This window comes from Panthera uncia, assembly GCF_023721935.1.
Source record: "Panthera uncia isolate 11264 chromosome C1 unlocalized genomic scaffold, Puncia_PCG_1.0 HiC_scaffold_4, whole genome shotgun sequence".
NCBI lineage: Eukaryota > Metazoa > Chordata > Mammalia > Carnivora > Felidae > Panthera > Panthera uncia.
Window position 1 is genome coordinate 91,182,669 of NW_026057585.1, and position 27,907 is coordinate 91,210,575.

Below are 27,907 nucleotides of genomic sequence, written 5' to 3' on the forward strand. Positions count from 1 at the left end.
GGAGTCAGGTGGGTTCAAACCTGGGTTCAAATCCCGGCTCTCGGCCTCCCAGCTGATGATCTTCAAAAAGTTATGCAACCTGGGGATAATAACACACACACACACACACACACACACACACACACACACAGAGAATACAATGAGTTATTCCATGTAATTGTTTAGAACGACGCCAGACACAGAATTAATGGTTCAACCACGTTAACCATTTATACGTTCTAACAGCCACTGTTAACTGCTGTGGTGGTTAAGTTTATGCGTCAACTTGACTGGGCTGTGGTATTTAGTTAAACAATATTCTCGATGTTTCTGTGATTGCGGTTTTCGGGTAAGACTGACATGTAAATCAGTGGCCTCCAGGTAAAGCTGATTGTTCTCCACGATGCGGTGGGCCTCATCCAATCAGTCGAAGCCTTTCTAGAACACAGACTGACCTCCCTCAAGCAAGAAAGATTTCCTGCCAGTAGACAGCCCTTGGACTCAGCCGTGACTCTTCCCTGGGTCTTGTACTCTGCAGAGTTTGCGTTTCACCAAGCCAACAGGAATGCGCGAGCAGTGTCCTTACGCTAAGTCTCTCTGTATATGCGGTTGGTTCTGAGCCTCTGGAGGACTTTGTGTCCCAACAGCCTGAAGTACAGGCTCCATGCTCCCATTTTGCAGAGAGGAAACCGGGGAAGGGACGTGGCCATGGGTGCAGCATATCATTGGGATGTAAAGCCAAGTACGTCTGATTCCCAAACCCATTCTCTGTGCTGACTCCCAGATGCCCATACATGGCACTGACGTGCCTTGGAAAGACCTCGACTGGCCACGTGATGTGGAGGAGAGCAACCGTGGCCCAGTTAGCATGAGCCCAGAATCTGTGGGTCTCAGTCCACACGGGCCAGCGGACTTGGGGCGGGGGGAAGCCGTGTGCCGGTCTGTCTCCATTCAAAGGATGTACAAGGAACCCGCTGCTGGCCACGTGACCCCTCCCTGTCCCGGGGCCCGTTGATCGGAGGTCTTGGCGTGCGGGGTTTTGGAGCTGTGGGCAGGGGATGGAGACTCCGCCCCTTGGCGGGGCCCCCACCTGGCTCACCCCAGGGGCTTCGCTCAGGGACAGAGCGTGGGCCCCGGAGGCCCAGGCCGGAGCTCCCAGGGGGGCAAGGTGGTGGCTGCCTGTGGGATGCGTAGGCCTGTTAATGACCTTGAGCAAATGGAGCGACTTGCTCAAGGTCACACCCTGAGATGGGAGCAGAGTTGGCTTTGTCCCCCTAGTCTCACCCAGCCTGACACTGACCTTACTGGGTCGCTGTTCTCTGCCTTCTGTGGAAGGGCTGCTTAGTAGGAGCTCTGGGGTTTGAATGCAGGTGTGGGCCCCCACAGCCCATGCCCCTTGCCACCTGCTCCGTCGGGTCCCCCATTTCCAGCTGGTCCTCTTCCACTGCCCTCCCCCCCACCTGGTGCCTTCGCCACCGTTTAACTAGGGCATTGGCGGGGTCCAAAGCCGCTGCCCTCTCTGTTCCGCTGCTCTCGTGCCCCACTGTGGGGCAGGTGGCTCCCGAGGGCCCGGGGCCCACCCTCCGCACGACCGCCACAGCAAGTGCCCGTGTCCCCGGTGGCCGAAGGAGCCTCTTCATTTCCCTGCTGTGGTCACGGGCCCAGCCACAAGTCCGGGCTCAGAGTGTGAGCCATTTGCCCGAGGCCAGACGTCCCCGCCACCGCTGTCCCCGTGGGCTGCCAGTCAGGCATGCGCTCTAGGGAAATGAGGGGCCACCTGTGCCGGTTCCTGGCCTCCAGGCTGACCCGGAGCTCCTGGGGAGCTCGAGGAAGAGGCAGGGTGGAGACCCACCCTCTTCACAGAGTTGTGCCTTCCTTGTCATTAATTCACCGCCAGGCGCGTCGCCACAGTCCCTCCGCGTGCGGTCTGTCGGGGACCAGCGCGGTAATAGAGCAGGAGCCACGTTGCCGGGATGCAGCCGGTGCGCCAGGCGCCGTGCTGAGTCCTCAGGTCCTCACTGCAACCCCGAAGGCGCTTCTGTTACTCCCGCTTTACAGGTGGGGAGACTGAGGCACGGGTGGGTGCAGTAACTAGTAAACCGGCGGGAGATGGTCCCCGTCTCTGCCTGCCAGGCTTTTGCGCGTGAGCCCCGCTTCAGTGCCCCAAAGAGACACTTTCTTTTGAGAGAGGGAGGGAGAGAGAGCATGAGCAGGGGAGGGGCAGAGAGAGGGGGACAGAGGATCCGAAGCTGCCAGGCTCCGTGCAGAGAGACAGATGCAGGGCTCGAACTCACAAGCCGTGAGTGAGCTCGTGACCTGAGCCAAAGTCGGACGCCCAACCGACTGAGCCCCCCGGGCGCCCCTGAGACCTTCTTATTTTCAACCCCTCCCTCACACCTTCACCCTGGATACCTGTGCCCAGGAAGGAGGAGAAGCCGGGCCTCACTGAGCACCTGTTTCTGGCACAGCTGCTCCCAGTCGTTTTCTTGGATAGGACCGGCCTGTGAGGGAGGCGGGATCATCTCAGCCCCATTTCACAGATGAGGAAGCTGAGGCTTAGGGAAAGAAGGCCCGCTCAGTAAGGGGCAGGGACGGGATTTTTCCTGGTGGCCGTACCAGCACCCCCTCCGCCCTGCTCCCTGGCAGGAACACAGCAGCTTCTGGGCGGGAGCCACGCCGTGAGCCGGCAGGATGAGGCACGCCTGTCGCTGTGGCTCCAAACACAAGCAGCCAGTCTTGACCCTCTCAGGATGTTGGCAGCCACTCCAATGGTGGAGCAGGTGCCTCACGACCCTCAGGTGCCCGAGGTACATCACAACGCTGCCCCGGGGCTCTGCTGTGTCCTCCCTCCAGGCCCCAGGCGCCCAGGCAGTCGCCCTCAGCCCCCGGAGCGTTTGGCGCCCAGGGGCCAGGGCGGATCGAGGCAGCGGATGCTCAGACACCTGCGCCATGACATGAGTCCAGGCAGGCATCGGGAGCGGAGCGGGGCTCAGGGAGGGACGTGCCTGGGCGAGGTCACGCGGCCAGTAAGCGGCAGAGCCAGGATCGGCACCCAGGTTGGGCAGATCTGAGCCTTAGAAAGAAGAGCCGTAGAGAGTCAGGGACCCCGGCCTTTTATGGGGGTGAAGGTTGAGAGTGCCGTGCCAGGGACAAAGCCACGGACGCTGGAGTGTAGGGTGCATCCCTCCCATTTACTCGCTCCTACTGAGGGTGGTTTGGGCCACTTTATGGGTGAGGAGGCAGTGGGGACTCAGAACCCCTGCCTGGCCCCTGTCCACTGGGCTGAGCCCTTAGGGCCCAGGAACGGGACCACCTCGCCCCCCACCCTAGGCCCCTGCACTCCCGTCGAGAGCTCCCTGAGTCTTCTTCTCCAGGAGCAGCACCCCCTTTCTTCACCTCCCTGTGGGACACGGTTTCTGGTTCTTTATCCACGCCGTGGCCTCCTGCAGGGGCCACCCCGTCCGCTTCACTTCTGACGTCTAAACTTCTCTCAGCGGGGTGACTGATGAGGTTAGGGTCTCTGGAAACTGGCCCTGAGGCCTCCCCGGTGACCCTCCTTTGAGGATCTCTGAGCCAGGCTGGCTGAGGTTGCCTGTCCGTCACACCTTCCCAGGGAAGGAGGTCCTGCCCACCTGCCCCTGGCCCCACTGTAAGCCAGACCGGAGCTGGGTTTCCAGCCCCCCACTTTTGTCCCGGAGGAGGCAGCACGGGCTGGAAAGAAAGAGGGGAAATGGGGAGTGGGGTGCAGGGTAGCAGACGGAAGGACGTGCAAGTCAGAGGACAGATTGGAGGGTCGGGTGGGGGAGAGGAGCTGCTGTGCCCCCTCCATCCCTGGGGCAAGGCCTCACTTGGGGGTGCCCCCTGCACGCCATCCCCCCTCCAACCATCTTGGCAAGGGGAGGAGGGAGGTTCAGGGCGGCCCCTTCCAGCCCGAAGCAAATGGAGCTAGTTCCTCTCCGTGAACACGGGGGCGGCAGATCTAAGGCAAATTCACGGCCTTTCCTGGCCCTCGTTTTCTTGTCGCCTCCCCCCCGCATACTTTGCGTAAGCCTATCATGGCTCTCCATCACCTCGGCCGCCAGTGGCCACACAGAGGTGAACGCGGGGACGTTGGGCCCGCACTGGGCCACGCGGGTGATGGTTGTGTCAGGCCCAGGCCACCCTGGGGCGCGTGCTGTGTGTGCAACCCTGAACGAGAGTCACGGCACCACGGGGTTCCCGGGTGCTTGTCCTCGGAGCCGCCCGCACCCCAGCCTCACCCACCTGCCCCTCCCAGATGATGTCAAGGCCACGGGGGCTGCGGAGATGATCCAGTCCGGGGCACAGAAGCCCAGGGCTCACGCAGAGCCTCGTGCACCGAGCCTCGCGCACCCTGGGGTTTGAGTCACTGGGTGTGTGTGTGTCAGTGTTCAGGGCTTTCATCAGAATCTCAAAAGGATCCTCATCCTCGAAATGTTAAGAGCATTGATTCCATTTTACGCGTAGGGAGGCCGCAGCCCAGAGAATGGCAGTGACTTGCCCGAGGGTAGTGGCTGCACAGCTGGCCCGGAAACCAAGGCTCCTGGCTCCCCGTCTAGTGCTCCTTCGCAGGTTTTGGCCTTCAGAGAGATCATCCCTGTCAAGGGGGCCCCTTATTCCTTTCCCCTGGGAGCCCCTCAGTCCCCACCACTTTCTGCAGCCCACATTCGGTCTCCGATTCCTCCAGTCCACTCACTCGCTGTGTGGCTCTGGATAAGTGACTGTCCCTCTCTGAACCTCAGCGTCCTCATCTGCAAAGAGGAGACATACCAAGAGCACATCAGAAGGTCGCAAGAATAGGGGCGCCTGGGAGGCTCAGTCGGTTAAGCATCCGATTCTGGATCGCGGCTCAGGTCATGATCTCCCGGTTCGTGAGTTCAAGCCCCGCATCGGGCTGTGTGCTGACAGCACAGAGCCTGCTTGGGATTCTGTCTTCCCTTCTCTCTGCCCCTCACCTGCTTTTGCTCTCTCTCTCTCTCAAAACAAATAAATAAACTTAAAAAAAAAAAAAAAAGGAAGGTAGTGAGAAAAAAGTGGGATAACAGAGATGGAGAGGGCTCCACGCGGTACCTGGCATGCTGCGAGCCCTCAGAACACGTTAGCGACGGAAGTGACCCGTGCGCGTCGTCACCACCATCCCGGCAGGCCTCGAGGCTTCGACCCTGCCTCCCCCGCGGAGCTCACAGTCTCCGAGGCTCCGGGCCACGTCCCCCGGGTGTCCTGTCTGTGTCCCTCGAACCCCGCCCAGCCCTACCGCACCGGGAGCTAGTCAGCGCCTGCTGGGTTCGTGGCTCTCTCTGCCATCGTGCACCCTGGGGCTGGGGCCACACCCCGGGGCTCCGGTTAATTTAGATGCTTTCTTTTCTCTGCCATCTGCTTACCCCCCGAGCTTGGTTAGAGAGCCTGACTTTGCTGGGAGTCTCCAGAACGTCCCGGGACCTCCCAGCAACCGCTTTATTCTCCCTCCTTAGAAGTGACGCTTGCAGCCGCTGTGCCTCTGCAGCTCAGAGCAGGGGTGGTTCCTGTGAACTGGGGCCAGGGATGGTTTCCTGGAGGGGGCAAGGCACCGACTAGCCCTCGAAGAAGGAGCCGGGCTTGGCTGAGGTGGGACAGGGGGAGAGCATGAGGTTTTCGGCCAGCTTTCTGTGCCTGGGAACCCCCTCTCCCCACAACCCCGGATCCCAGAGGCCTTAATGGGCCCCAGCTGTAACAGACTCGTCTGTGTCAAGCATTCCACAGTAGGTGTCCCCAGGCTCCCTCCGGGCCACCAAAGGACCACAACGACATTACGCGGACAGAGTCTCAGATTCCGATGGGTGCCCTGTTTGCTGGAACCATCTCCTTTTGGAAATTTTCAGCTCTCTTTTCTGACAGTAACCCCGCCCCTTGGTGCTGGGTACGAAGGGGGCACCCAGAGCGGGGCTCACCCAGCAGCGCTGACTGCTGCGTTGTCGGGCTAACGGGTATTAACCGCCTCCCTCGCCGCTCACATTCTCTTAGCTGCTGAAACGCTGCTTTTTAGCAAAGGCCGTGACCTCATGATGTTATATACGTCGTGGAGATTGAGAACCAGGTCCTAGCATCTGACTATGTGCTTTGAGTCCCCACTTTTGCTGGTTGTGCAACCCAGGGTGAGCTTCGTAAGCTTCTCTGTGCCTCAGTTTTCTCATCTGCGGAATGGGGCCGGTCATAGTCCCCGTTAATGTGATCATCGAGCGAGATGGTGAATGGCGAGCACACAGCATGATGCCTGGTTCTTACTGGAACACCTGTCCTGGGTCAGGGGCCGTACATAAAGTACTATCTGCCAGGATCAACTTGATCCGGTTCTACTCTGTCTCCTGGGTGAGTATCTGTGCCCTTTACTCCCAGATGTTGGAAATGTCAGGGGCATGGGACCTGTCCTTAACCGAGTGGCAGAAGGTTAAGTTTGTGTCCGAGATAGCAGGACATGCTTTCTCTACCTCCGCAGGGCGTTCTCCCAGACCCCCCAGGGCCCACCATGCCCTAGGAAGGGATCATCCTAATTCTAGCCTCTTCTTCCCCCCCAGAGTTCTCAAGCTTCTCCACCTGTCCAGGTGTTTCCCCACCCCTTCGGCCATGGCAAGACCGTCACTATGTAAATGTCTGTGCAAATCCCCTGGTGTCAAGGTGCCAGCTCTCTGATGAGGCAGGGCCACCTCCGGGGACCCCTCACTTCCCAGCCATGGGACCCCGGGCCAGGGAAGTCTGCTCCCTCATCATCCTGCCGCGGCTCCTGGCTGAGCCGGCTGAGAACTCAGACTTCTACTTGGCTGGGGATTACCTCCTCGGCGGCCTCTTTACCCTCCATGCCAACGTGAAGGGCATCGTCCACCTCAACCTCCTGCAGGTGCCCCAGTGCAAGGGGTGAGTCGCCAGTGTGGGGCTGGAGGTGGCGACGGGGGCGGAGTGGGAAGCCTGGGCTGGTCCTGTGCTCCTCAGGGGACCACGCCAGGACCAAGGGCTCAAAATGCTCTTCCTCATTCATTGCCAACCTCTCATCCCGCATTATCCCCACCGGCCTGCAGGGAGACCCCGTGCGGTTCATGTTACCAAAATCTTTGGCAATTGTATTCTGAAATATGGAGAGCTGGTTGTCCCGCCGCGTGTCTTAATAAATAAAGAGTTACAGGGTATTTGAGCCTGGAGGGGTTGTCGAGACCACCCCCACCTACTTTGTCAAGTGGGGAACTCCCACTGAGCCCATGTCAAGTCCAAGTCTAGAAACCAGGGGTTATGCCTTTGGAAGGCGGAAATGTGGTTTTTCGGTCGCAGGTTCTCAGACTGGAGGGGAAGGTTTGCATTTCTCTAGGGCTGCGGTTAGGTGGGAAGGGGTGCTTCCCTTCCAGGACCAGAAGGGATTTCCTCCACTCACCTTGTCCCCTGTGAGCCCCGGGGGTGGCTGCATCACTCAAGATTGGGTGAGACACCTTCGTGCAAGCACGAAGGCTTGGATAGTGGACCCAGCGTGGGATGATGAGATAGCGACTTGGTGCAGAGAGGGTGAAGGCGTCCTGTGAGAGAGGGAGAGAAAAAAGAGTGTGTAAAAGCTGACTGCAAGAAGTGCCCCCTTTATGTGACGTCGGGGAAGATCACACGCTGGCTCGGGAATGACGAGTGTGGTGGTTACCAGTGACGGCACATTGGCGAGTGAATGTGCTGACGCCGGTGATGACAGAGGGGAGTTCAGTGATGGTGGCGATGCCGATAAGATTGAGAGCAGTAATAATGGTGATAATGCAAAGAGCGAAGACTATGGTGAGAATGGCGGTGGTGGTGATGGTGATAGGTGACAACGATGAGATAAAAATGCCGGAATCTTCTGCAGTGGCTCCTTCTCGGGCCACTCCTCGGCTTTCCTATGGCAGGCAGAGGGGACTCCCCGGCTCTCCCATCCCTTCCCCCTCTCACTCTGGACCTGCCTCTCACCCCACCCCACGTGGCTCCCCCAGGTATGAAATAAGGGTGTTGGGCTACGATCTCACGCAGGCCATGCGCTTTGCAGGGGAGGAGATCAACAGCCAGAGCAGCCTGCTGCCTGGCGTGCTGCTGGGCTACGAGGTGGTGGCTGTCGGCCGCACCTCCAACGACGTCCAGCCCGTGCTCCACTTCCCGGCAAAGGAGGACTGTTCCTTGCCCATCCAGGAGGACTACAGCCACTGGGTGCCCCGTGCGGTGGCTGTCCTCGGCCCTGGCAACTCTGAGTCCACTGTGACGGTGGCCCGCTTCCTCTCCCTCTTGCTCCTTCCACAGGGGAGGCCCCTGGGTCCTGGGGTAAGGAGCTGGGGGGCAGAGGAGTGGTTATCCAAGGGGCTCACTTCCCCCCACCGGTCCTGGGGGTAGGAGGAGGCGGGAAGCAGGGTCAGAATGTCAACCCCAATCCTAGGAAGGCAGCCCAGCCGCGTGGTTAAGAGCTCAGGCTTTGGAGGCAGACACACCTGGGTGTGCATCTTGGCTCTGCGTCTTGGCCATTGTGAGGTCTTGAGCAAACCTCTTAACTCTCTGAGCCTCATCTTCCCCACCTATAAAATGGGATGATAAGAGTTCCATCCTAGGACTGTCTGAACGTTAAAGGCTTTAAGCTATGCAGGAGTTTGCAGGACACAGAAGCTAGTCGCTTACGTAATGGTACGTAAAGCATCTTGCACAAAGATGAAAACTCAGGAAGTGCTCGACACTATCTTGTACGGTTGCCCGGCACAAGGCCTGACGCATAAGAGGTCCTCAAAAAAGTGCCATTGGTATGACTACTGTCATTCTAAGTGTTGTCATCGTCATGATTAAAGGTGCCTCGACCAGAACTGGCATAAGGTTTTTATGCATTAAAAAAAAAAAAAAAGTTTTTATGCCCTAAAAAGCAGCTAGCACGAGGCTCGGCACATAGTAGGTAGTTACACTGTTTGCTGTCATTTTTGTTATGTAAAGTGCCAGGGGTCTGACACGTAGCAGGTGCTTAGTAAACATTAATATGCTTACACGAGGCATCTCGTCCAGGACTAAACTCATTCTTTCTTATGTTTAACAAATATTTATGGAGCAGGTGCTGTTGTAGGGCTGGGGATACGGCAGGGAACAACACCTAGAGCTCATCTCCTGGCGGGAGAGCCAGGCCATGTCCGTAAACACTGTGATATAGGCTGTTGGAAAGTGAGATGTGCACCGGACAGAATGAAAAGGCCAGCAGGGCGAGGGAGGCTGGACAGGTCGGTGGGCAGGCGGGTAGGGGGAGACCTCAGTTTCAAGCGGGGTGGCCAGGAGGCTCTTTCTGACAACTGGACAACCACCTGAGGGAGGGGAAGGAGTGAGGGAGCTATGTGGGTGCCTAGGAGAAGAGCGCTCCGGAAGAGGGGGCAGCGAATGCAGAGGCCGGCAGGAGCCTGGTGCGTTGGCCGAACCGGTGAGCAGCTCCGGGACCAGGCGGGACAGTAGGAGAAGACGAAGCCAGAGAGGCGAGGGCCGGGGTCAGTGGTGGAGCCCCTTGGGGGCCACGGAAGGACTCTGGCTGTCCTCGAGTGACATTAGGAGCTGTTGGGGAGTTTTGAGCTGAGGAGTAAGGTGACGGACAAGTGGTCGCAGAGGCCACCCGGCTGCCACGAACAGCAGCAGAGACAGCCAAGGGGAAGGGTGGGGGGATGCTGTGGTGACCCCGGGGTGGGGGGGTGATGGCGGCCTGGTGAGGCCCTAGCTCACGCTGGCGGCCCTCCGCTCTCGGGCAGATCACCTACAGCGCCATCAGTGACGAGCTACGGGACAAGCAGCGCTTCCCGGCCCTTCCGCGCACAGCGCCGGGCGCCGATCACCAGACTGAGGCCATGGTGCAGCTGATGTTGTACTTCCGCCGGAACTGGATCATCGCGCTGGTGAGCAGCGGCGACTACGGCCGCGACAACAGCCAGCTGCTCAGCGATCGCCCGGCCGGCGGCGACATCTGCATCGCCTTCCGGGTGACGCTGCCCATGCCCCAGCCGAACCAGGCGGTGACGCAGTGGGAGCGCCGGCGCCTGAAGGCCATCGTGGACGAGCAGCGGCAGAGCTCTGCGCGCGTCGTGGTCCTGTTGTCGCCAGAGCTGGTCCTGCACAACTTCTTCCGCGAGGTGCTCCGCCAGAACCTCACGGGCGTCGTGCGGATCGCCTCCGAGTCCTGGGCCATCGACCCGGTCCTGCACGACAGGCCCACGCGCTGCACAGGCTCCTGGGCTGCACCCAGACCAGCCGCTCCTAGCGGGTCGTTTATCCCTGGCAGGTGAGGCCCCGCCCACGGAGAGTCGGGGCCACACAGCGCAGGCACCGCCACAGCCCTGAGTGGTTGCCACGGAGACCACTGCCCTGCTCTAGCGTCCCCCTCTCTGGCCGGGTCCTGGGCAAACTGGCAGGAGAGGCCAGGGGACGTACCCTGTCCCCAGACACATAAAACCAGAAGTGCTTCATGGTGACAAAACTCCTTTTTTTTACATGAATGTAGTCCTGGCCATCCAAGATAGCCTGTCCCGGCAGGAGATTTGGGTGAAGTTCCCTGGAAGGAGGCCTGGCAGGCAGTGGGCACCCCGGGCCCCCTGCCGTTTCTCCAGGGTGGCGGCCTTGGGGGAGGACTTCTGTGTTCAGCTCTCTGAGGCTCTGCCTTGGGTTTATGCATCTTCTGTCGTCCCAGGTCTGGACGATTCAGAGGAGTAAGGAGGCAAGGAGTCGCCTGGATTCAGACCTGGAATTTAAATCTGTATTTTTCTGATCTGCGTGCGCGCGCACACACACACACACATACACACACACACACACACACACCTAACCACGAAGTTTATGTGGGTAGAAGATTTTACTGAGGATCTGGAGGACCAGAGGGGAATTTCATCAGAGACGCACACTGTGCTTGAATGCTTCCTTGTTCGTTTGTTTGCTTTAAAGTTTGGGGCTTAGGTACTCCCCTAACGCTGTCTATATTTTGTCTTTATTCTCGCCTTCCTCCCCTCTTCTCGATCCCCCCTCCCCAAATGCTTGTCTGCTTCCTCCACAGAGCCATTGAGTTAGCTCTTTCAAAAACTCCCCCTTTCCCTTAATCTATTTATTTGTAACCTCTCTACCCCATAATCTCAGAGCCTAACCTTGCAACCCTAAGTGCTTATTTTTTTCTAAAACTACAATGATTCTTTAAAGGAATTCTAGCCTCAGCCAGCAGAATATTATATTTTACTGTGTGCCCTGCTACATTAATAATATACATAATTATTATGGGTGCTTTACTGTCTTTTGAGCATCCAGTGGGCCATGAGTGCCTGGAATACATCACCCTAAATCGTGGCCATCCTACGAGGTCGATAATCCACAGATAGGAAGGCTGAGACAGGGAGTCAAAGTGACCTGTCTGTGGTGGTTTTAGTGGTGAGCAGTGGTTCGTGGGTTTGAACCCAGGTCGGCCCTTTGAACCCGCCGATTTTCCCACCGTACTGTTCAGGTTTCCTAGACAACTGTGGCAACGGCTGTGATGAAGGACCAGTTGACTTCTTTCCTCTCCCAACAGTGGAGACCAAAGAGCACCAATCATGGCAACTCATTTCCTGAGCACCTGCGACGTGCCAGGCTCAGGCTGGGCACTGCGGGTGCCCCGGACCCTCACCCTGGGAAGGACAAGGACAGTCGGGAAGATCTGTCTCTGCTGAGTGCTGCAGGAAGTCAGAGGTGCAATGTGTATGTGTGTGTGTGTGTGTGTGTGTGCGAGAGGCGGCATCGCTGGGAGTGAGAAGGGCCAGGGAGGCACTGGACATCTCAGGAGGAGAATGGTGGTCTGGGTCGTGTGATCAGGCCACTGTGACCAAAGGATGGGGGACAAGGGGAGCTGCAGGTGACATTGGAGGGCATTAAGTGCCGGATGAAGGAGCTGGGGCTTTGCTCTAGACGCAGTAGGAGCCCACAGTGAGTTCCAAGGCAAGCACCGAAATTGCTGTTTTGAAGACAATCCAACAAGCCAGTTTGGGGTGGAGGTGGAGGGGTGACAGGGACAGGAAGTAGGGACCCCAGCCCATCATCCTATGGCAATGTCTCCCAGGGTCTCCACTGGCGTGAACAGTAGAAATGATGCCCTTTTGTGCAGACGCGTTAGACCACGATGCCCTCTGCCCGGGGGTAGATGCCACCCTACCGCGGGCACACGGCCCGGTGAGGGGACGAGCTGAGCTCCGGCTGTCCCTCTCCGTTACCCCAAAGGCCCCACTTGTGCAGGGCCCCCTCCCCCCAATGCTGGGTCATGCCACGCCAGCCTGTGGATTTTTGTCATAACTCTTACCCCAAAGTGTCTTTGTTGTGTTTATTTACTTGCCTTCTTGTTTATCGGCTCTTCCCCACCACCCTCCTCCTCCCAGACGTAGGCCGGGGAGAGCAGGGACCTTTCAATCCTACCGTCCTGTTCTGTGCTGTATCCTGAGCTGCTAGAACCGGATCTGGCTCAGAGTTGACTCTCAGTGGATATTTCTTGAATGAATGAATGAATGAATGAGCCCCTACTATGTCCCGGCACTGTGCTAACCCCTCTGTGTGAATTATCATCTATCCCCAGACGCCCTGTGACTAACCACTGTTACTCGATGGCTGCTGCCCATACAGAGGGGAGATGGAGGTTCAGAGGAGTGACGGCCACCCAGCTAGGGAGGGGCCAGGGGGTGGTGATGCTCCAGGACAGGGGCAGTGGGGATGGAGAGGAGGGCACCCCTTGGGGGCAGGGAGGAGGGGGAGGCCCAGGTGAAGGGGAGACTTGGAGATAGAGGCCAGGAGGATGCTCCGCCCGTGATGATGGGGAGGGGGCGATTAGGGGGAGGCTGGGGAAAATCCAGGCTGGCAAATGAGAGGGGGCTTCGGGAGTCCAAGGGAAGATCTTCAGCAGGTCGTGGAATCATAGAGCGTTGGAGTTGCAAGGTGTTCTCAGAGTCTTGGGGTCCCATCCTTTTACTTAATGGGGTTGGGACTGGGGCCCTTGGGGCTCTAACAGTGACCAGCCGGCCGGGACCACAGGCCACCTGCTCACCACCCTCACTGGCTCTTCACTGAGTCCTTCTCTCCGCCTCTGTCCACCCCAGCGTCTCAGCTGTGGCCCATCTGTCCGTCCGTTGGGAGGCAGAGAGCTTTGTCCTCAGGCAGACCTGGGTTTGAGTCCAGCTTGGCCCCATTAGCGGTGCAACCTGGGGCAAGTTAATTAATATCTCTGAGCCCCAGGTTTCTCCTGTGCTGGCTGGAAAGGATAATACGCACCCTGCTGAGCTTTTGTGAGGATTAGCAGTGACGTGTGCACATTACCTGCTGCCGAGTAGAAGCCGAATGTCCTTCTCTTTCTCCTCATTCATTTCCGACACCAGTGTCTGGACAATAGTCCAGACCTCCTCCACTCAGGAGGGTTTCAGGGACAATACTTTCTGACCCCCTGCCTTCGAGCCCTGGAATCCGACACCAGGACCTGGTTCCCTGTGGGCCCTTCACGGCATCCGGATCCCCATCCAGAGGCCGCCACCGGGGAGGAGTTTCCTCCTCTCAGCTCCCAAGACCACTGCCCTCAGTCCCAGCAACATGTGCAAATTCCAAAGAGGCTTCTGGAGACCTCACTCCCTGGGCAGAGCAGGAAGAAGGCTAGGGCCCGAAGCACTTGGCTGTCTGTCTGTCGGTCCCCGAGGCGAGGTGAGCTCTGGACCCCCAAGACATAGCCCAATAGACTCTCTCATTTATGGAGGGAAAGCCGAGGAGTCAGATTGATGGGGTATCTAAGTTGGAAGCTCTTTCGAGGGCGGGGGGTGGGCGGTGGTCTGCCCAGAGAGGTTCAGTGACTTGGCCAAAGTCACACAGCAAACTGAGGAAGGAGCTCAGATTGGGATTCAGGCCAAAGGATGCCCAGTCCAAAGCGTGTTCCAGTTTGTACAGCTTCCGCATTCTCAGAGTGACGGGGGATGGCACGGGGGAGAGACCCGAGGGTCGCCTGCAACTGTGGGGAAGCCGGAAGCACCCAGGGGGCAGGGGTGAGGGCAGCTGACCCTTGCAAGTGAGAGAGGCGGTGGACTCTGGAGCCCAGGTGTTGGGTCCCCGCGGGATGGCCGAGGTGACTTCCGGGGAGCAGGAACAATGTCGACACCACGGCCGGAGGGGAGCACTTCCTAGTTTGCAGGCCCTGTGCTAAGCTCCCAACATTGGGAAACTCACATGTTGCTTCAGAGCCCGGGAGACAGGGTTTTTGTTGTCCTACTTTGCGGAAGAGGAGACTGGAGCTCACGGAGGTTGGGCGACAGGCCCAAGGCTCAGAGCAGGTGGCAGAGCTGGTGCCTGAACCCAGGTGTGTCCGACTACAGAGCCGGGGCTCCCAGCCGCTGCCTCCCGGGTGGCCACATCTGCGGTCTCATTGCCCCCTTGTAGGGATGTGGACACCCAGTCTCGTGGGGTAGTCACTCTCCCCCAGATCGGGCCCGACTTCTGACGCCAGCTTCGCTTCCTTTCCCTGTGGCCTCTCCAGCTGCTTCAGGAAATCTGGAAGGTCAACTTCACCCTCCTGGGCCACCGGATCTTTTTTGACCAGCGAGGGGACCTACTCATGCGCCTGGAGATCATCCAGTGGCGGTGGGACCTGAGCCAGGACCTTTCCGGAGCATCGCCTCCTACCGCCCGGTGCTACGACGGCTGAGGGCCATCCGTGACGTCTCCTGGCACACGGCCAACAACACGGTCAGCTCTCGGAGGGCTGGTGGGGGGCTGGGACCTGGGTCTGGGCACTGGCTCGTGCAGGGGTGGCAAGGGCCCTGTGGACCTGAGATCCATTATCGAGCAATGATGGCGTCCCTATTTGTGGGTGTCCCTCCTCCCATTGACTAAGCACTGTGGAAGTCTAGAGCTTTCTGGATCCTCAGGACCCAGGGGCTCAGGGGGCTGCGCAAAGTGAACGTTAGGGGGACACGTGAGTGCTAAGGACTTCAATTCTCATGTCAACCCTGGGAAATAGAGAGTACTGTTCCTCCTGTCTTTGGGGTTGGAAAACTGGAGGCACAGAGGGGGTCGCGTGACCCATAAAAGGCCACACAGCTTTCGCACGTCTCTATACGCAGCATTCAGTCTACATCCCATCGATTAGTACTCGCGTTTTGGGGACAGTAGCTGTGCCTTCACCTGTGTCTGACATCTGTCAGTCTGAAAGCTCCTTTGTTTTACCCTCTTAGGTTACAAGCTGTCAGAATGGCCGCGATGTGGGGAAGGGTAGAGACCCAGCCTCGTGGGGAGCGGGGGAGGTGGGGGGATCTAAAAGTTCAAAGAGCCAGGGCACCTGGGTGGCTCAGTCGGTTAAGCATCCGACTCTGGATCTCAGCGCAGGTCTTGATCTCAGGGTCGTGAGTTTAGACCCCTGTGTTGGGCTCCGTGCTGGGCATGCAGCCTACTTAAAAATAATAATAAAAAAAAGCTCCGCCTGCCTTCACCAGTCCTCCCGATGGACTGCACACTTTATCCACAGTTTCTGTGGTCCCGGGTGCCTCTAGTTCCTATGCTTCGTGGGGGTTTTTATGGAGTCAGTTGGGTTGGTGTCTTTAATGGTTTGCTAGGGCTGCTGTCACAAAGGGCCACAGTCTGGGGGTTGGAAGTCCAACTCAAGCCGTCAGTAGGGTTGGTTCCTTCTGGAACCCTCTCCAGAGGGAGGATGTTCCAGGCCTCTCTCCCAACTTCTGGTGGTTAGCTGGCCATCGCTGGCTTTCCTTGGCTTGGGGTTTTCTCACCCGACCTCTGTGGTCACCTCCACGGGCACTCTCCCTGTGGGGGTGTCTGTCTCCAAATCTCCCCTTTTATAAAGACATGGTTCATATTGGAGTGGGGGCCCGCCCTACTCCAGGATGACCTCGTCTTAACTGATTACCTCTGAAATGATCCTAGTTCCAAGTAAATTCACATTTTTAGGTCCTGGGGTTTCAGACTTCAGTGAACTTCGAGGGGACGCAAGTCAACAAATAACAGTGTCTTTGCCTGGGGTTTTTCCTGGGAAGCAGAGCCTGAGGCAAGGGTTTATGTGCAGTTTATTCCAGGATATGCTCCATGGGAGCAGGAGTGGGTGATGGGGGAGAGTCCATTAGGGATAGAGAGAAAGTCAGTAGCAGGGAATGTTCTTAAGCTGGACACCGACTGTGAGCTCGATCTTACTGGAACCTTCCAAGGGACCACTTTGGAATTGTCCCCAAGGGAAGGAAGAGGATGGAATGGATCCACTGGTCTGTACCACCCCCCTCCCCGCTGTGGACCAAGGTCGCCGCATGGGGCATTAACTCCCTTGTGCTTCCAGGTCACACATGTGTGGGTGCCCAGCAGCTCCCCACGAGCATCTCACACGACAGCCCCCGGGCAGAGAGTGAAAGAGACCGAGTGCAGCTTAGGGGAGGTGCTGACAGGTAACCCCTGCGTGGATTGGTTGCTATGGCAGGGGCAGGACTAGAAGGTGGGCTGAGAAAACGTGAGAGAAGCCACAGAGATGGATGGCCACCCGTCGCTGTGCTCACGTCCTCCCCACAGCTTGGTGGGCTGGCACATTTGGGGCAGCAGCCAGCCTGGTGTCTTCACGGGGACTCGAGTGGACACCATCACAGGCCCTGCAGCTGCAGTGGGGGCCAGGTGGAGCCGCTGTTCCTCATCCCTCCCTTCCGCCATCCATTCCGGAGTCCTTCGCCCTTGGCCACTTGGCTGGTGGGATGTTCCGGACATTTGTCCCCGGGTGTCTGAGCCCGCAGTCGCCTTGTCCGTGCCGGCCCGTGGTTGTGGCAGGTGTCCAGTAATGACCCGGCCACTGCGCTGAATCTTCTGGACTCCAGACCTACTCCTTCCTACCCTCTTGTGTGGTGGGGACCTGGCCCCTCCTGCTAATCCAGGTTAACTACCTCCTCCTTTCTTGGCCTTCTCGTTCCCTGACGTGTGGCCCCTGAAAAGCCAGGAGGTAACCTAGCACCCATTTTGTCTGGGGATATGTAGACATATTCCCTCTTTGGAGGCCAGACCCTGGATTCCAGAAGAGTCCAGCCTGTGGGGACAAAAAGCACCGGTTCTACAATGAGCCCCCGAGAACAATGGTGAGCGTGGCCGAGCCTTCTTCCGCCCCGTGGTGGCTGGACCCATGTGTTCTAGCTGTTGGGGCCACAGTGCTACATACCCGCCTTTCATTCAATGCTTATACCTCACCCTGAAGGGCAGTGTCCTTACCCTCAAGGTGTTGTCTGTCCCCCAGCTGGTACCTTACCTGAACGCTTAATACACCATACCATCGTTTTATCAGACGGGATACTTCTCGATGGTGGTGTGGAATGTGTTGGTATCAGTGGATCCTGTGGTCATGTGCCCACATCACACCCCCTTTGCCGCACAATGGGTCGCTTGTCTGGGGTGACTTTGTGGGGGGACCCATGACAGTAACTCGTTCACTCTGTACGCCCTGGGATGGGGGTGCTGCGTGGCAGACAGGGAGGCACGTTCTTACATGGATGAGTCAGTGCTCCCTCCAGGGAAGAAGGCACCTGCGGTTGATAGATGGGCCAGCATCCATGTAGAATGGTACCAAATCAAGGGCTCAGTGTGGGTTCCGGGCTGGAAGGTTAGGTATTCAGCGGTGCCGACCACGGAGAGGAAGCCCACGCCGCTGAGCTCCCGCCCACAGCCCCCATCCTCGCCACCGCGGGCACTCCGTGCAAGCCCCGGGGCGGCTGACCCGTACTGGAAGCTTCGTCCTGTCCATCTGGTTCTTCATCGCTCCCTGGGTTCTCGACGGGCATGGGCCCGAGACACAAAGATCATCAGGCTTTGCCTCTCGTACATCCACGCACACACCCTTCCGCCCAGACGATGTCCTCTCCACTCTTCTGGTCTTGTTCTTTCCAGGCCCACCGAGCAGCCGGCCAAGCCATTCGTCGCTGCCCAGCTGTCCAGGAATATCCGCTCTCTGGGGCCTTTCTCTGTCCACACCAAGTGAACAAACACGTGCTGTGCTCTCAACTCTACCCCCTGGGGACACGTTCCCTCGTTACCGCCCTTCGGGGGCGTCCCCGAGAGGAGCCTAGTGTGGCAACGGTCCGTTTTGAGCTCACGTTAATATATCAAGCTGGGGATAGATTACCTGTGAATCACTGACCTAAGACACATACATGTCTGTGCCCCCTCCCCGCCGCCCCCGGGGCCTGCTTTGGCCTGATCCCAAATGTGCCATTTCCGTTGCATGGACATGTGCCACTCTTCCTGCCTGACCACGCAGCTCCGTGCCTCTGAGAGTCACTTGATGTCCTGAGGCCACGTGCTTGTTCTCCACGAAGGCCCGGCAGGACACCAGGAGCTGATTTTCAAATAGAGAGTCGTACTCTGGTGGAAGGTATGTTACAGCTACGTTTTGCAACCTCTCATACTGGGGCTGGACCCTCTTGTCCCCTGCAGGTGACGCTGGCATCAGCAAATCTGCTTGGCCACATGGCCCGAGTGGCAAGGACAGCACGTCCTACAGCCAGAGCCTGCTTCAGAGTCCTCCTCCGGGCTTGTCATCGTTTGCCTGGAAACCGGACGTCGTCCGAGCCACCTGATAAATGCGGGTTGCAGCAGTCTTTCCAAGAGCGATTTATGCGGTCGCCCTCGATCTCGAGAGGTTCGCCAAGTGCCATACGTCTCTAACGGCAGAAGGCAGAAGATGTCACAAGTTGCTCTGTCGCGTAGACAGGATGTCCTGGCCTTTCCCAGACCACAGGAGCCCTGAAAGCATCACCAGTGTGGCAGGGCCCTTATCATATACCCTCGTACCTAAGTATTTGTGTCTCGCGTGGGCATGAAGGGTGCTTCCTGCTTCCTACTCACCAGATCCCGTCGGTACGATGCCATGAATAAAGTGGACCCGCATGATGTTCTGCCGAATGTCAGAGCGATCCAGTGCCATGTGGACAGAGAACAGTACAAGAGTAAACTTAACTGCAATAAGACAGCAAATGGTAGTGATTTGAGAGCTTTCTCCTCTTTTAATCAGGCATTTAGAGCTGCACAATCCCCTCTAAGTACTGCGTTCACTGCCTTCTATAAGTTTGGGTATATATTAATGTAAAATAATTTTTTAATGTTTATTTTTGAGAGAGAGAGAGAGAGAGAGACAGAGGCAGAGCATGAGCTGGGGAGGGGCAGAGAGAGAAGAAGACACAGAATCGGAAGCAGGCTCCAGGCTCCGAGCTGTCAGCACAGAGCCTGACGCGGGGCTCGAACCCACAAGCCGTGAGATCATGACCTTGAGCCGAGGTCGGATGCTTAACCGACTGAGCCACCCAGGCTCCCTGAAACTTTATACTTCTCAAACACTAACTCCCCACTCTCCCCTCCTTCCCGCCCCGGAAGCCACCCTTCTATTTTGTGGTCCTATGAATTGGACTCAGAACCTCCTATAAACGGAACCACACAGCATTTGTCTTCCGTGACTGGCTAATTTCACTCAACATCATGTTCTTACGGTTCATCCGTTTTGTGGCGTGTGTCAGAATTTTCTTCCCTCTTTAGACTGAATAATTCATTACAGGTATATATCACATCTCGCTTCTCCGTTCATCCATCAATGGACACTTGGGTCGCTTCTACGTTTAAGCTATCGTGAATAACGCTGCATTAAACATGGGTGTACAAATGTGTCTTTGAATCTCTGCTTTCAATTCTTTTGAGTAGACACCCAGAAGTGGAAGCCGGATCGTGTGTTAATTCTGTTTTTAATTTTTTGAGGAACTGCCATACCGTTTTCCACCACCGCCATCCCCGTCTACACTCCCGGCGGTGAATGAGGAGGTCCCGGTTCCTCTGCATCCTTGCCAGCCCGGGTTATGACCCGTTTTTTTGATAGCAACCATCCCAATGGGCGTAGGCTGGTCTCTCACTGTAGCTTTGATTTGTCTTTCCCTCATGATTACTGATTGAGCAGCTTTTCAAGTACTGATTCGCCATGTGTGTATCTTCTTTGGAGAAATCTCTATTCAGGTCCTTTGTCCATTTCTGAGTTATCATGTTTTAGGAGTTCTTTGTATATGCTGGATATTAATCCCTTGGTAGATGAACAACATGCAGATATTGTCTCCCATTCTGTGGGATGCCTTTTTACGCTCTCCATACATTACTCTCTGTCGTTTGGTGGACAAACGTTTTCCATTTTCACGAAGTCCTATCCAGGAAGGTCATTGCCAGATCCAGTGTCCTGAAACTTGTGCCCGGTGTTTTCTTGTAGCGGTTTTTATGATTTTAGGTCTCCCTGTGAGTCATGGATCCATTTTGAGGTACCCGCACGTGGCATTAGGTCCAACTTTATTCTTTTGTACGTGGATATCCAGCGTTCCCAGCACCATTCATTGGAAAATGATCTTTTCCCCACTGAATGGTCTTGGAACACCCGTCAAAAATCATTTGACCGTATGTGTGAGGGTTTGTGTCTGGACTCTCTATTCTATTTTATTGGTCTGTATGTGTGTCTTTTTTAAAAAAAAAAAAACAACACAAAACTCTTTTTTTTAAATCTTTCTTTATTCTTGAGAGAGAAACAGGGTGTGAGCAAGGGAGGGACAGGGAGAGAGGGAGACACAGAATCCGAAGCAGGCTCCAGGCTCTGAGATGTCAGCACAGAGCCCGACGTGGGGCTCGAACCCACAAACAGCGAGTTCGTGACCTGAGCCAAAGTCGGACGCTCCACCGGCTGAGCCACCCAGGCGCCCTGTATGTGTGTTTTTTATGCCAGCACCACAGCGCTTGGGTTACTATAGCTTCGCAGTTCAGTGTTGAAGTCAGGAAATGTGCATCCCCAGTTTTGTTCTTTTTTTTTTTTTTTAATTTTTTTAATGTTTATTTATTTTTGAGACAGAGAGAGACAGAGCATGAACAGGGGAGGGGCAGAGAGAGAGGGAGACACAGAATCGGAAGCAGGCTCCAGGCTCTGAGCCATCAGCCCAGAGCCCGACGCAGGGCTCGAACTCGCGGACCGCGAGATCGCGACCTGAGCTGAAGTCGGATGCTCAACCGACTGAGCCACCCAGGCGCCCCAGTTTTGTTCTTTTTCAAGATTGCTTTGGGAACTCAGGGTCCCTTGAGACGCCATCTGAATTTTAGGACGGGTTTTGCCCCACTCTACAAAGTGAAGTTGTTCCCTCCCATCACCGAAAACTCCAGGAGTGGACCTTGAGACTCCAGGCACGGATAGATCCAGGGTCTCATTCCCTCCAGATCTCAGGTCCTTCCTTGGAATGTCCTCCCTCTATGGAGACACGGTGGCTGCTGGCAGCCCCAGAGCCACATCTTATCTGCCCGGCAATCTCAGAAAGTCTCCGTCTCGACAGTCGCACGCTGTTACCTGAAGAAGGTGGACCAGGTCTCAGGCAGGCCAAACGAGGGGGGGGGGGTCCCTACAAAGGTCCCGTTCTAGTGGCAATCCCTGCTCCTTCCCCATCCCGGACAGGGGCCAGGCTCCGTTTCCTGAGCATCCTGCTGGTTGGGCTCAGGGTCTCTTGCCTTCCTCCCTCCAGATCCCTGTGTCCATGTGTTCCAAGGACTGCCAGCCTGAAGAAGAAGCCTGCTGGTATGCATCCCTGCTGCTTCGAGTGTCTCGACTGCCTTCCAGGCACCTTCCTCAACCAAACTGCATGTGGGACTCGCAGACCCACACCCCTGCCCCGCCCTGGGGCTCTCAGGGCCGTTCATCTTTGGCAGGGTCTCTTGAGTCTCATCCAGGGGACACAGGTGTCCAAAGGCCACGGACCATGTCTGATTCCGCTTGTATCTCCCTAACCGCTGGTGTAAGAAAAATCTTCAATGCTGTGAGGGCGTGGGGGTGGGAGAAGGAACAGCCCTCAAGCAGGCGAGGCTGTAACTGATCCCCTCTGCACACACATGTAGCTGAGGGCCCAGGGGGGTCAGGCCAGAGAATGTCCACTGGATGAATGAATGAATGAATGAACGAACAAACAAACGCACAAATGAATGAATGTCTCTGTCCGTAGAAGAAATGTTTCTGGCAGACAGGGCTAGGATCTGATTTCTCTCCGTGGCCTCTCAAGTGCCTCGTGTAGTTCGGAGCATATAATGTTTGCTCGGTGAATGTTTATTGAGTGACATCCTTGATGAGAAGAATTGACATCTCCCCCTATAGATCATAAACTCCAGGAAGGGGGGGTGGACAATGTCATCCCTCCAGTGTTTAGCACAGTTCACCGTTGGGGCCGAATTATTTTTTTTTCATGACCTCACAGATTAGTAACTAAGCGGTCTGTACATCTACCGATCCGAGTACTTACGACGTGCCCAGCAGAGCCCAGGGCACAGAGTAGGTGCTCAACAAAAGTTTGTTTGCAATTGGTCGGTAGCCGGAAGTCAGGGGGCTCGGTTTTATCCACGTCTGTGCTCTCCCATCTCAGATGCCTATCACAGTGGATGGCACTCAAAAAGAAACTTGAATAAACAGTCGAATGTCCATCTCACCAGAGGGTACGGTCTTGGAAGGGAGGCATCACGGTCTCCAGGCTCTGAGTCAAGGGGACCTTGGACCACATCCTGCCTCTGTAACTGTCTGGTTTTGTAACTGCCTGGAGGAGCCTCAGATGCCACATCTGTGAAATGGGGTTGCAGTGAGGATCTGATGGGCGGTGGATACGAGGGACGCAGTGAGAGGTGGCTACGACCGCAGGCATCGCCCTTGGCTCGCCCCCTCCCTGCCCCTACAGCCTGGCCGGGTGCAGGTGCAGAGGATGTGGGTGCTGGGAAGGTGGGTATATCTGACGGGAACTGCTGTGGGCTCTTGCAGACGAGTTTGGCTGCCGGCCCTGCCCGAGTTGCGGGTGGTCCCGGAGGAACGACGCCTCCTGCTTCAAGCGGCGGCTGGCCTCCCTTGAATGGCGAGAGGCACCTGCCGTCGCTGTGGCCGTGCTGTCCATCCTGGGCTCCCTCCGCACCCTGGCCATCTTGGTGATCTTCTGGAGGCACCGCCACGCGCCCATGGTTCGCTCGGCCGGGGGCCCCAGGTGGTTCCCGATGCCGATGCCACTGCCGCTGGCATAGGTGACGGTCCCCCATGTGCGTCGGGCAGCCCGCGTTTTTCACGTGCCTCGGCCGCCAGACCCTCTTCGCCCTCTGCTTCACCGTCTGTATCTCCTGTGTCACCGTGCGCTCTTTCCAGATCGTCCGCGTCTTCAAGATGGCCAGGCGCCTCCCGCGTGCCTACGGCTACTGGGTCCGCTACCACGGGCCCTGTGTCTTCGTGGCAGGCAACGTGCTGGCCACGACCGCCGAGCCCGCCGCCCGCCCCGGCCCCGATGACCCCAAGATCATGGTTCTCGCCTGCAACTACCACAAAGTGCTGCTGTTCAACACCAGCCTGGACCCGCTCCTGTCCGTGGCGGGCTTCAGCTTCGCCTACGTGGGCAAGGAGCTGCCCACCACCCACAACGAGGCCAAGTTCATCACCTTCCGCATGACCTTCTACTTCACCTCTTCCATCTCCCTCCGTACCTTCATGTCTGTCTACGAGGGGGTCCTGGTCACCATCCTGTACCTCGTGGTCGCAGTGCTCAACCTTCTGGGCTCTTTGGCCCCTGGGCTACTTCGGCCCCAAGTGCTGCGTGGTCCTCTTCTAACCGGATCGCAACACGCCCGTCTACTTCAGCAGCATGATTCAGGGCTACAGCACGGGAAGGACTAGCACTGCCCCCTGGCTGCCCAGGGGGCCAGAGGGCTCCGCCCTGGGAGATGGAGACCCGGGGTGGGGGTAGGGGTGGTGGTGACTCGTTCAGCCCCTGCTGGGAGCAGGGACGCCACCCCGCCCTACTCTCTGATTTGGCCTCCCCCTCCAGGTTCTCTGCACCCTGGCCGTTTTTACCCACCCGCTGGTGGATGCCTAAAAATACTCACGCTTTCCCTGCAGCTGTTTGGCTTGCCAGGCACCGCCACCCATGCTGGGAAAAGGATCCGGGGTGACCTCCCTATTGGTCTCCAAGACAGAGGTGGATCGGAGCAGCCCACAGTCGCCATCTGGTGGTCACAGCGGGTGTCCGCAGGTTCCGGCTCGGGGCAGCCATGCTGGAAGGCTGGGCTGGGGCTGGTGTTGGGGGACATCTGCCCGGCATCATTCACTCCCTGCCCACGTGTCTGCGCCTCACCTCCCAGACTCCCCCGCCCCCCAGCTTGGAACCCAGCTTGGGACCCAGCTTCTCTGAGTCATGGCTGCGCATAGGGGCTGCTTCATAAAATGCTTATGAATAAACCTCCCTTGGGTGAAACGAAGGCGTTTCCTTCTTGTTTCCAGAGGTTCCCCCCTCCCCCCACCCCGCCCCAAGAAAGAAGACTGAGATCGGAGACCTCAGCTTCCATTTCCGCGTTGCCACTTCTGAGCCGTGTACTCTGGGCCAATTCTATTTACTGTTTCGGAGCCTACACGGCCCCTTCTCTAAAATAGGAACAATAAACCAAGGGCACCCTTGACACACTGTGTATTAGCCAATTTGACGACAAATTATATTTAAAAAGATTAAAAATAAATCAGATAAAATAGGAACAATACCTACTTCGCCGGGACGTCGGAGGATCAGAGAGAATGGGCGTGAAGTGCATACAGTAGGTAGTCAATAAATGCCAACCATTTTGCAAGTTCACATGTTCCCTTGAACCATCAGGCTTCAAAAGGAGGTTGTGTCTCCTTTTTACACCCAAATGTCCATGGTATATGTTCGAGTCCATGGTACCAGCCTCTTGTGGCAACTGGCTTTGCCCCCAGCAAATTCTGGGTGTCGTCTTGCGGTGCTTGGGCCCCCCATGTGCTCGGAGCCGCCCCGGCACCGCTGAACCTGGAAGACGCTGCCATGCTGAGTTTAGCTGTGCCCGTGCCCATCACCCTCGATGGCGGGAGGAGCCCTGAGTTCGCCGTCCAGGGGTCAGAGCCGGCCTGTCACAGCTCACCAGGGAGCCCCAACTTCCCTGCCGACGCCTCCGAGCTGCAGCCTGGAGAGGCTGAGTGATGGGCTCAGGAATCAGTGACTGGGGTGACCTCGTGACTGTGTCAGGACTCCCCTGGGAGTGATTCCTGGATTGGCCCAACACCGGCCCTGGCAGGAGCAACTTTCCGGAAGCTTCATGTGCGGCACGGAAGGCAGGACTATCTCCCTCTGGTCCTGAGTCTCTGTCCTTCATGCTTCAAGGTGGCGGGTGATGGGATCTCGCTTTGAATCACCTGAAGTTTGGGAAAACAGCCTTCGTATTTTGGGAGCTGCTTCTCCATAACAGCAATGGCAGGGACGGTCCCCGTTTCCCTTTCCTGAGCGTCTTTCCAGAGCCGGCCCACAGCAGGTGCTCCACGAATATCGACCGGACAGCTGAGTCACGGTGCTCGTCTCCCCTTCTCCTCCACTACTGTTCCCTCAGGCCACTGCATCATGAATCCCATTCATGCCCCGTGGCCTTGCGTGCTGGACCCTGAGAAGCATCTAGAAATACAAGACAGGGGTGCCTGGGTGGCTCGTCGGCTGAGAGTCCGACTCTTGATTTCAGCTCGGGTCATGATCCGAGGATCGTGGGTTGGATCCCCGCATTGGGCTGAGCGTGGGGCCTGCTGAAGATTCTCTTTCTCTCGAGGGCGCCCGGGTGGCTCAGTCAGTTGAGCATCCAACTTCAGCTCAGGTCATGATCTCACGGTCTGTGAGTTCGAGCCCCGCGTCGGGCTCTGTGCTGACAGCTCGGAGCCTGGAGCCTGCTGCGGATTCTGTGTCTCCCTCGCTCTCTGCCCCACCCCTGCTTGCACTCTGTCTCTTGAAAATGAATAAACATTAAGGAGATTAAAAAAAACAAAAAAACTTAAAAGATTCTCTTACTCTCTCTCTCTCTGCCCCTCCCCCTGCTCTGTCTCTAAAATAAACAAATAAAACAATAAACAAATAAACACATAAATAAAAGAAATGTAAGACAAACACCTGCTCTCACCATCGATGAGGAGGCAGCTAACACGAATTACCCTCCCCGAAGGCTTTACTGCATTATCCACTATCCCGTCCTTGTCTTACGGGTGGGGGGAGCTTCCCCAGCCCCTCACAGCTGGGCCCCGACGCCTCACCCAGGGAGCTGGTGCGGGGAACCCAGTCATGGAGGGAGGGGCACAGTCTCTCCACTTGGGAAGGACTCTGGGGCGGTGGGCGGGGGGAGGCTGGCGTTTGGAAAGAGCAACCAAGGGCGGAGAAGTGCTTGGGGCGGGGGCGGGAAGTCTGAGTGTGAAGACAGAAGGTGGGGGCGGCAGGAGCTAAGGTGGGTGCGAGGAGACCCGGGGGGCGGCCCGAGTGGGGTGGCCGGTGTGAGAAGCGGGCTTGGAAAGAGGGCCGGGGCTAGACGGGGCGGACCCTGACCTTGCCCACCTGGTACCCACTTCAGGCACCCGTGCGCACGCTGCCTCGCTCCCTCCGGGGTCCCCTGAGGGGCTCCTGGCCACCCCTTGCTTCTGGTCCTATTCCCACGGTCCTGAGCGCTGGCCTGGCCCCGACAGCTGGAGACTGCCCGGGAAGCCCCCAGGGGAGAACGATTGCACCCCTTCTCTGTCCCCTGCTCTTGCCTCCCAGGGGAGACCCCGCCCAGTCCCCAGCTTCCAGGGAGCAGCTCTGTGCCCCGTCTGTTCCTTGATGTGCCCATGTCCCATCCCCCTCACCCTCGGGACCAGATTGCCAAGCTCAGGGAGTTCTAAGCGCTTAATTCTCTTTCCTTCCATGCTTCTGACGCCTTGGTTTACAACTTTTTTTTTTTTTTTTAAGAGATAATGACCTCCTTTTCCTGCTTCTGCCTCGTGGACCCCCATTAGAGAGGGAATCCTGGAACCCCACTGCCCTCGGAGGCATCCGCTCCACACCTCCCCCTACAGCTGCCCTGAGCTGAGATGTTGGTCCTCTCTTGTTCCCCTCCAGTGACAGGACGCCCATGGAAGACAACGCCAGCTGTTAGAAATTTTTCTTAGATTGACTCAAACCCGACCCTTGGGGATTTCCGTTTACGGACATCCGTTTCATCTTTGGGGACGGCACATTAAACCTCATTTTTCTTGCTCACGATGGTCTTTTATACCCAATGACAAAAAGAATAGTGGCCTCTAGGGGCGCCTGAGTGGCTCAGCTGGCTGAGCGTCTGGCTTCAGCTCAGATCATGATCTCACAGTCCGTGAGTTCGAGCCCTGCGTCGGGCTCTGTGCTGACAGCTCAGAGCCTGGAGCCTGCTTTGGATTCTGGGTCTCCCTCTCTTTCTGCCCTTCCCCCACTCGTGCCATATATCTGTCTCTCAAAAATAAATAACACTAAAAAAAATTAAAAAAAAAAAGGGGGGGGGGCTCCTGGGTGGCTCAGTCGGTTGAGCGTTTGACTTCAGCTCAGGTCATGATCTCGTAGTTTGTGAGTTTGAGCCCCGCGTCAGGCTCTGTGCTGACAGCTCAGAGCCTGGAGCCTGCTTCCGATTCTGTGTCTCCTTCTCTCTCTGCCCCTCCCCTGCTCCTGCTCTGTCTCTCTATGTCTCAAAAATAAAGATAATCATTAAAAATTTTTTTTTATTAAAAAAAAAAGAATAGTGGCCTCTCGAGGAGGGTGCTACACGTGGGATCTCTAATCCCCACAATGACTGCCCCATGGGTACCAGTGACCCCCCTGGCATCCCTTTCTCTCCCACCCTACCTGGAAGCCCCCATGCTCCTAGGAGAGGTCTCTGCTGTTCTAGGGGAGCTGACTCTGTCCTGGCCCCAGGGAATGGAGGCAGGTGACCTTGGCCGAAGGTTGGTCCAGGCAGAGGGACTCCCGGGATTTTTCCTGGGACAAAGGTTCTTCCTGTAGAAACTGGCAAGGCTGAGACACAGCAGCTCGGGGCAACTCTTGTGGGACCACAGGGCAAGTGAGCCTTAGAGGAAAGCTGG

General features: G+C 57.0%; 1 protein-coding gene across 1 annotated transcript; it reads left to right on the forward strand.

Moving 5' to 3' along the window:
* The first annotated feature begins 6,671 nt into the window (after window positions 1-6,671).
* Window positions 6,672-24,995, forward strand: TAS1R2 (taste 1 receptor member 2). The gene is given in 12 exon segments (XM_049618913.1): window positions 6,672-6,885; window positions 7,971-8,292; window positions 9,735-10,261; window positions 14,398-14,422; window positions 14,465-14,612; window positions 14,615-14,703; window positions 21,516-21,550; window positions 21,552-21,634; window positions 22,790-23,052; window positions 23,054-23,569; window positions 23,571-23,743; window positions 24,755-24,995. Coding segments are annotated over 12 exon segments (2,604 nt in total). The 5' UTR covers window positions 6,672-6,703.
* The last annotated feature ends 2,912 nt before the right edge of the window (window positions 24,996-27,907 follow it).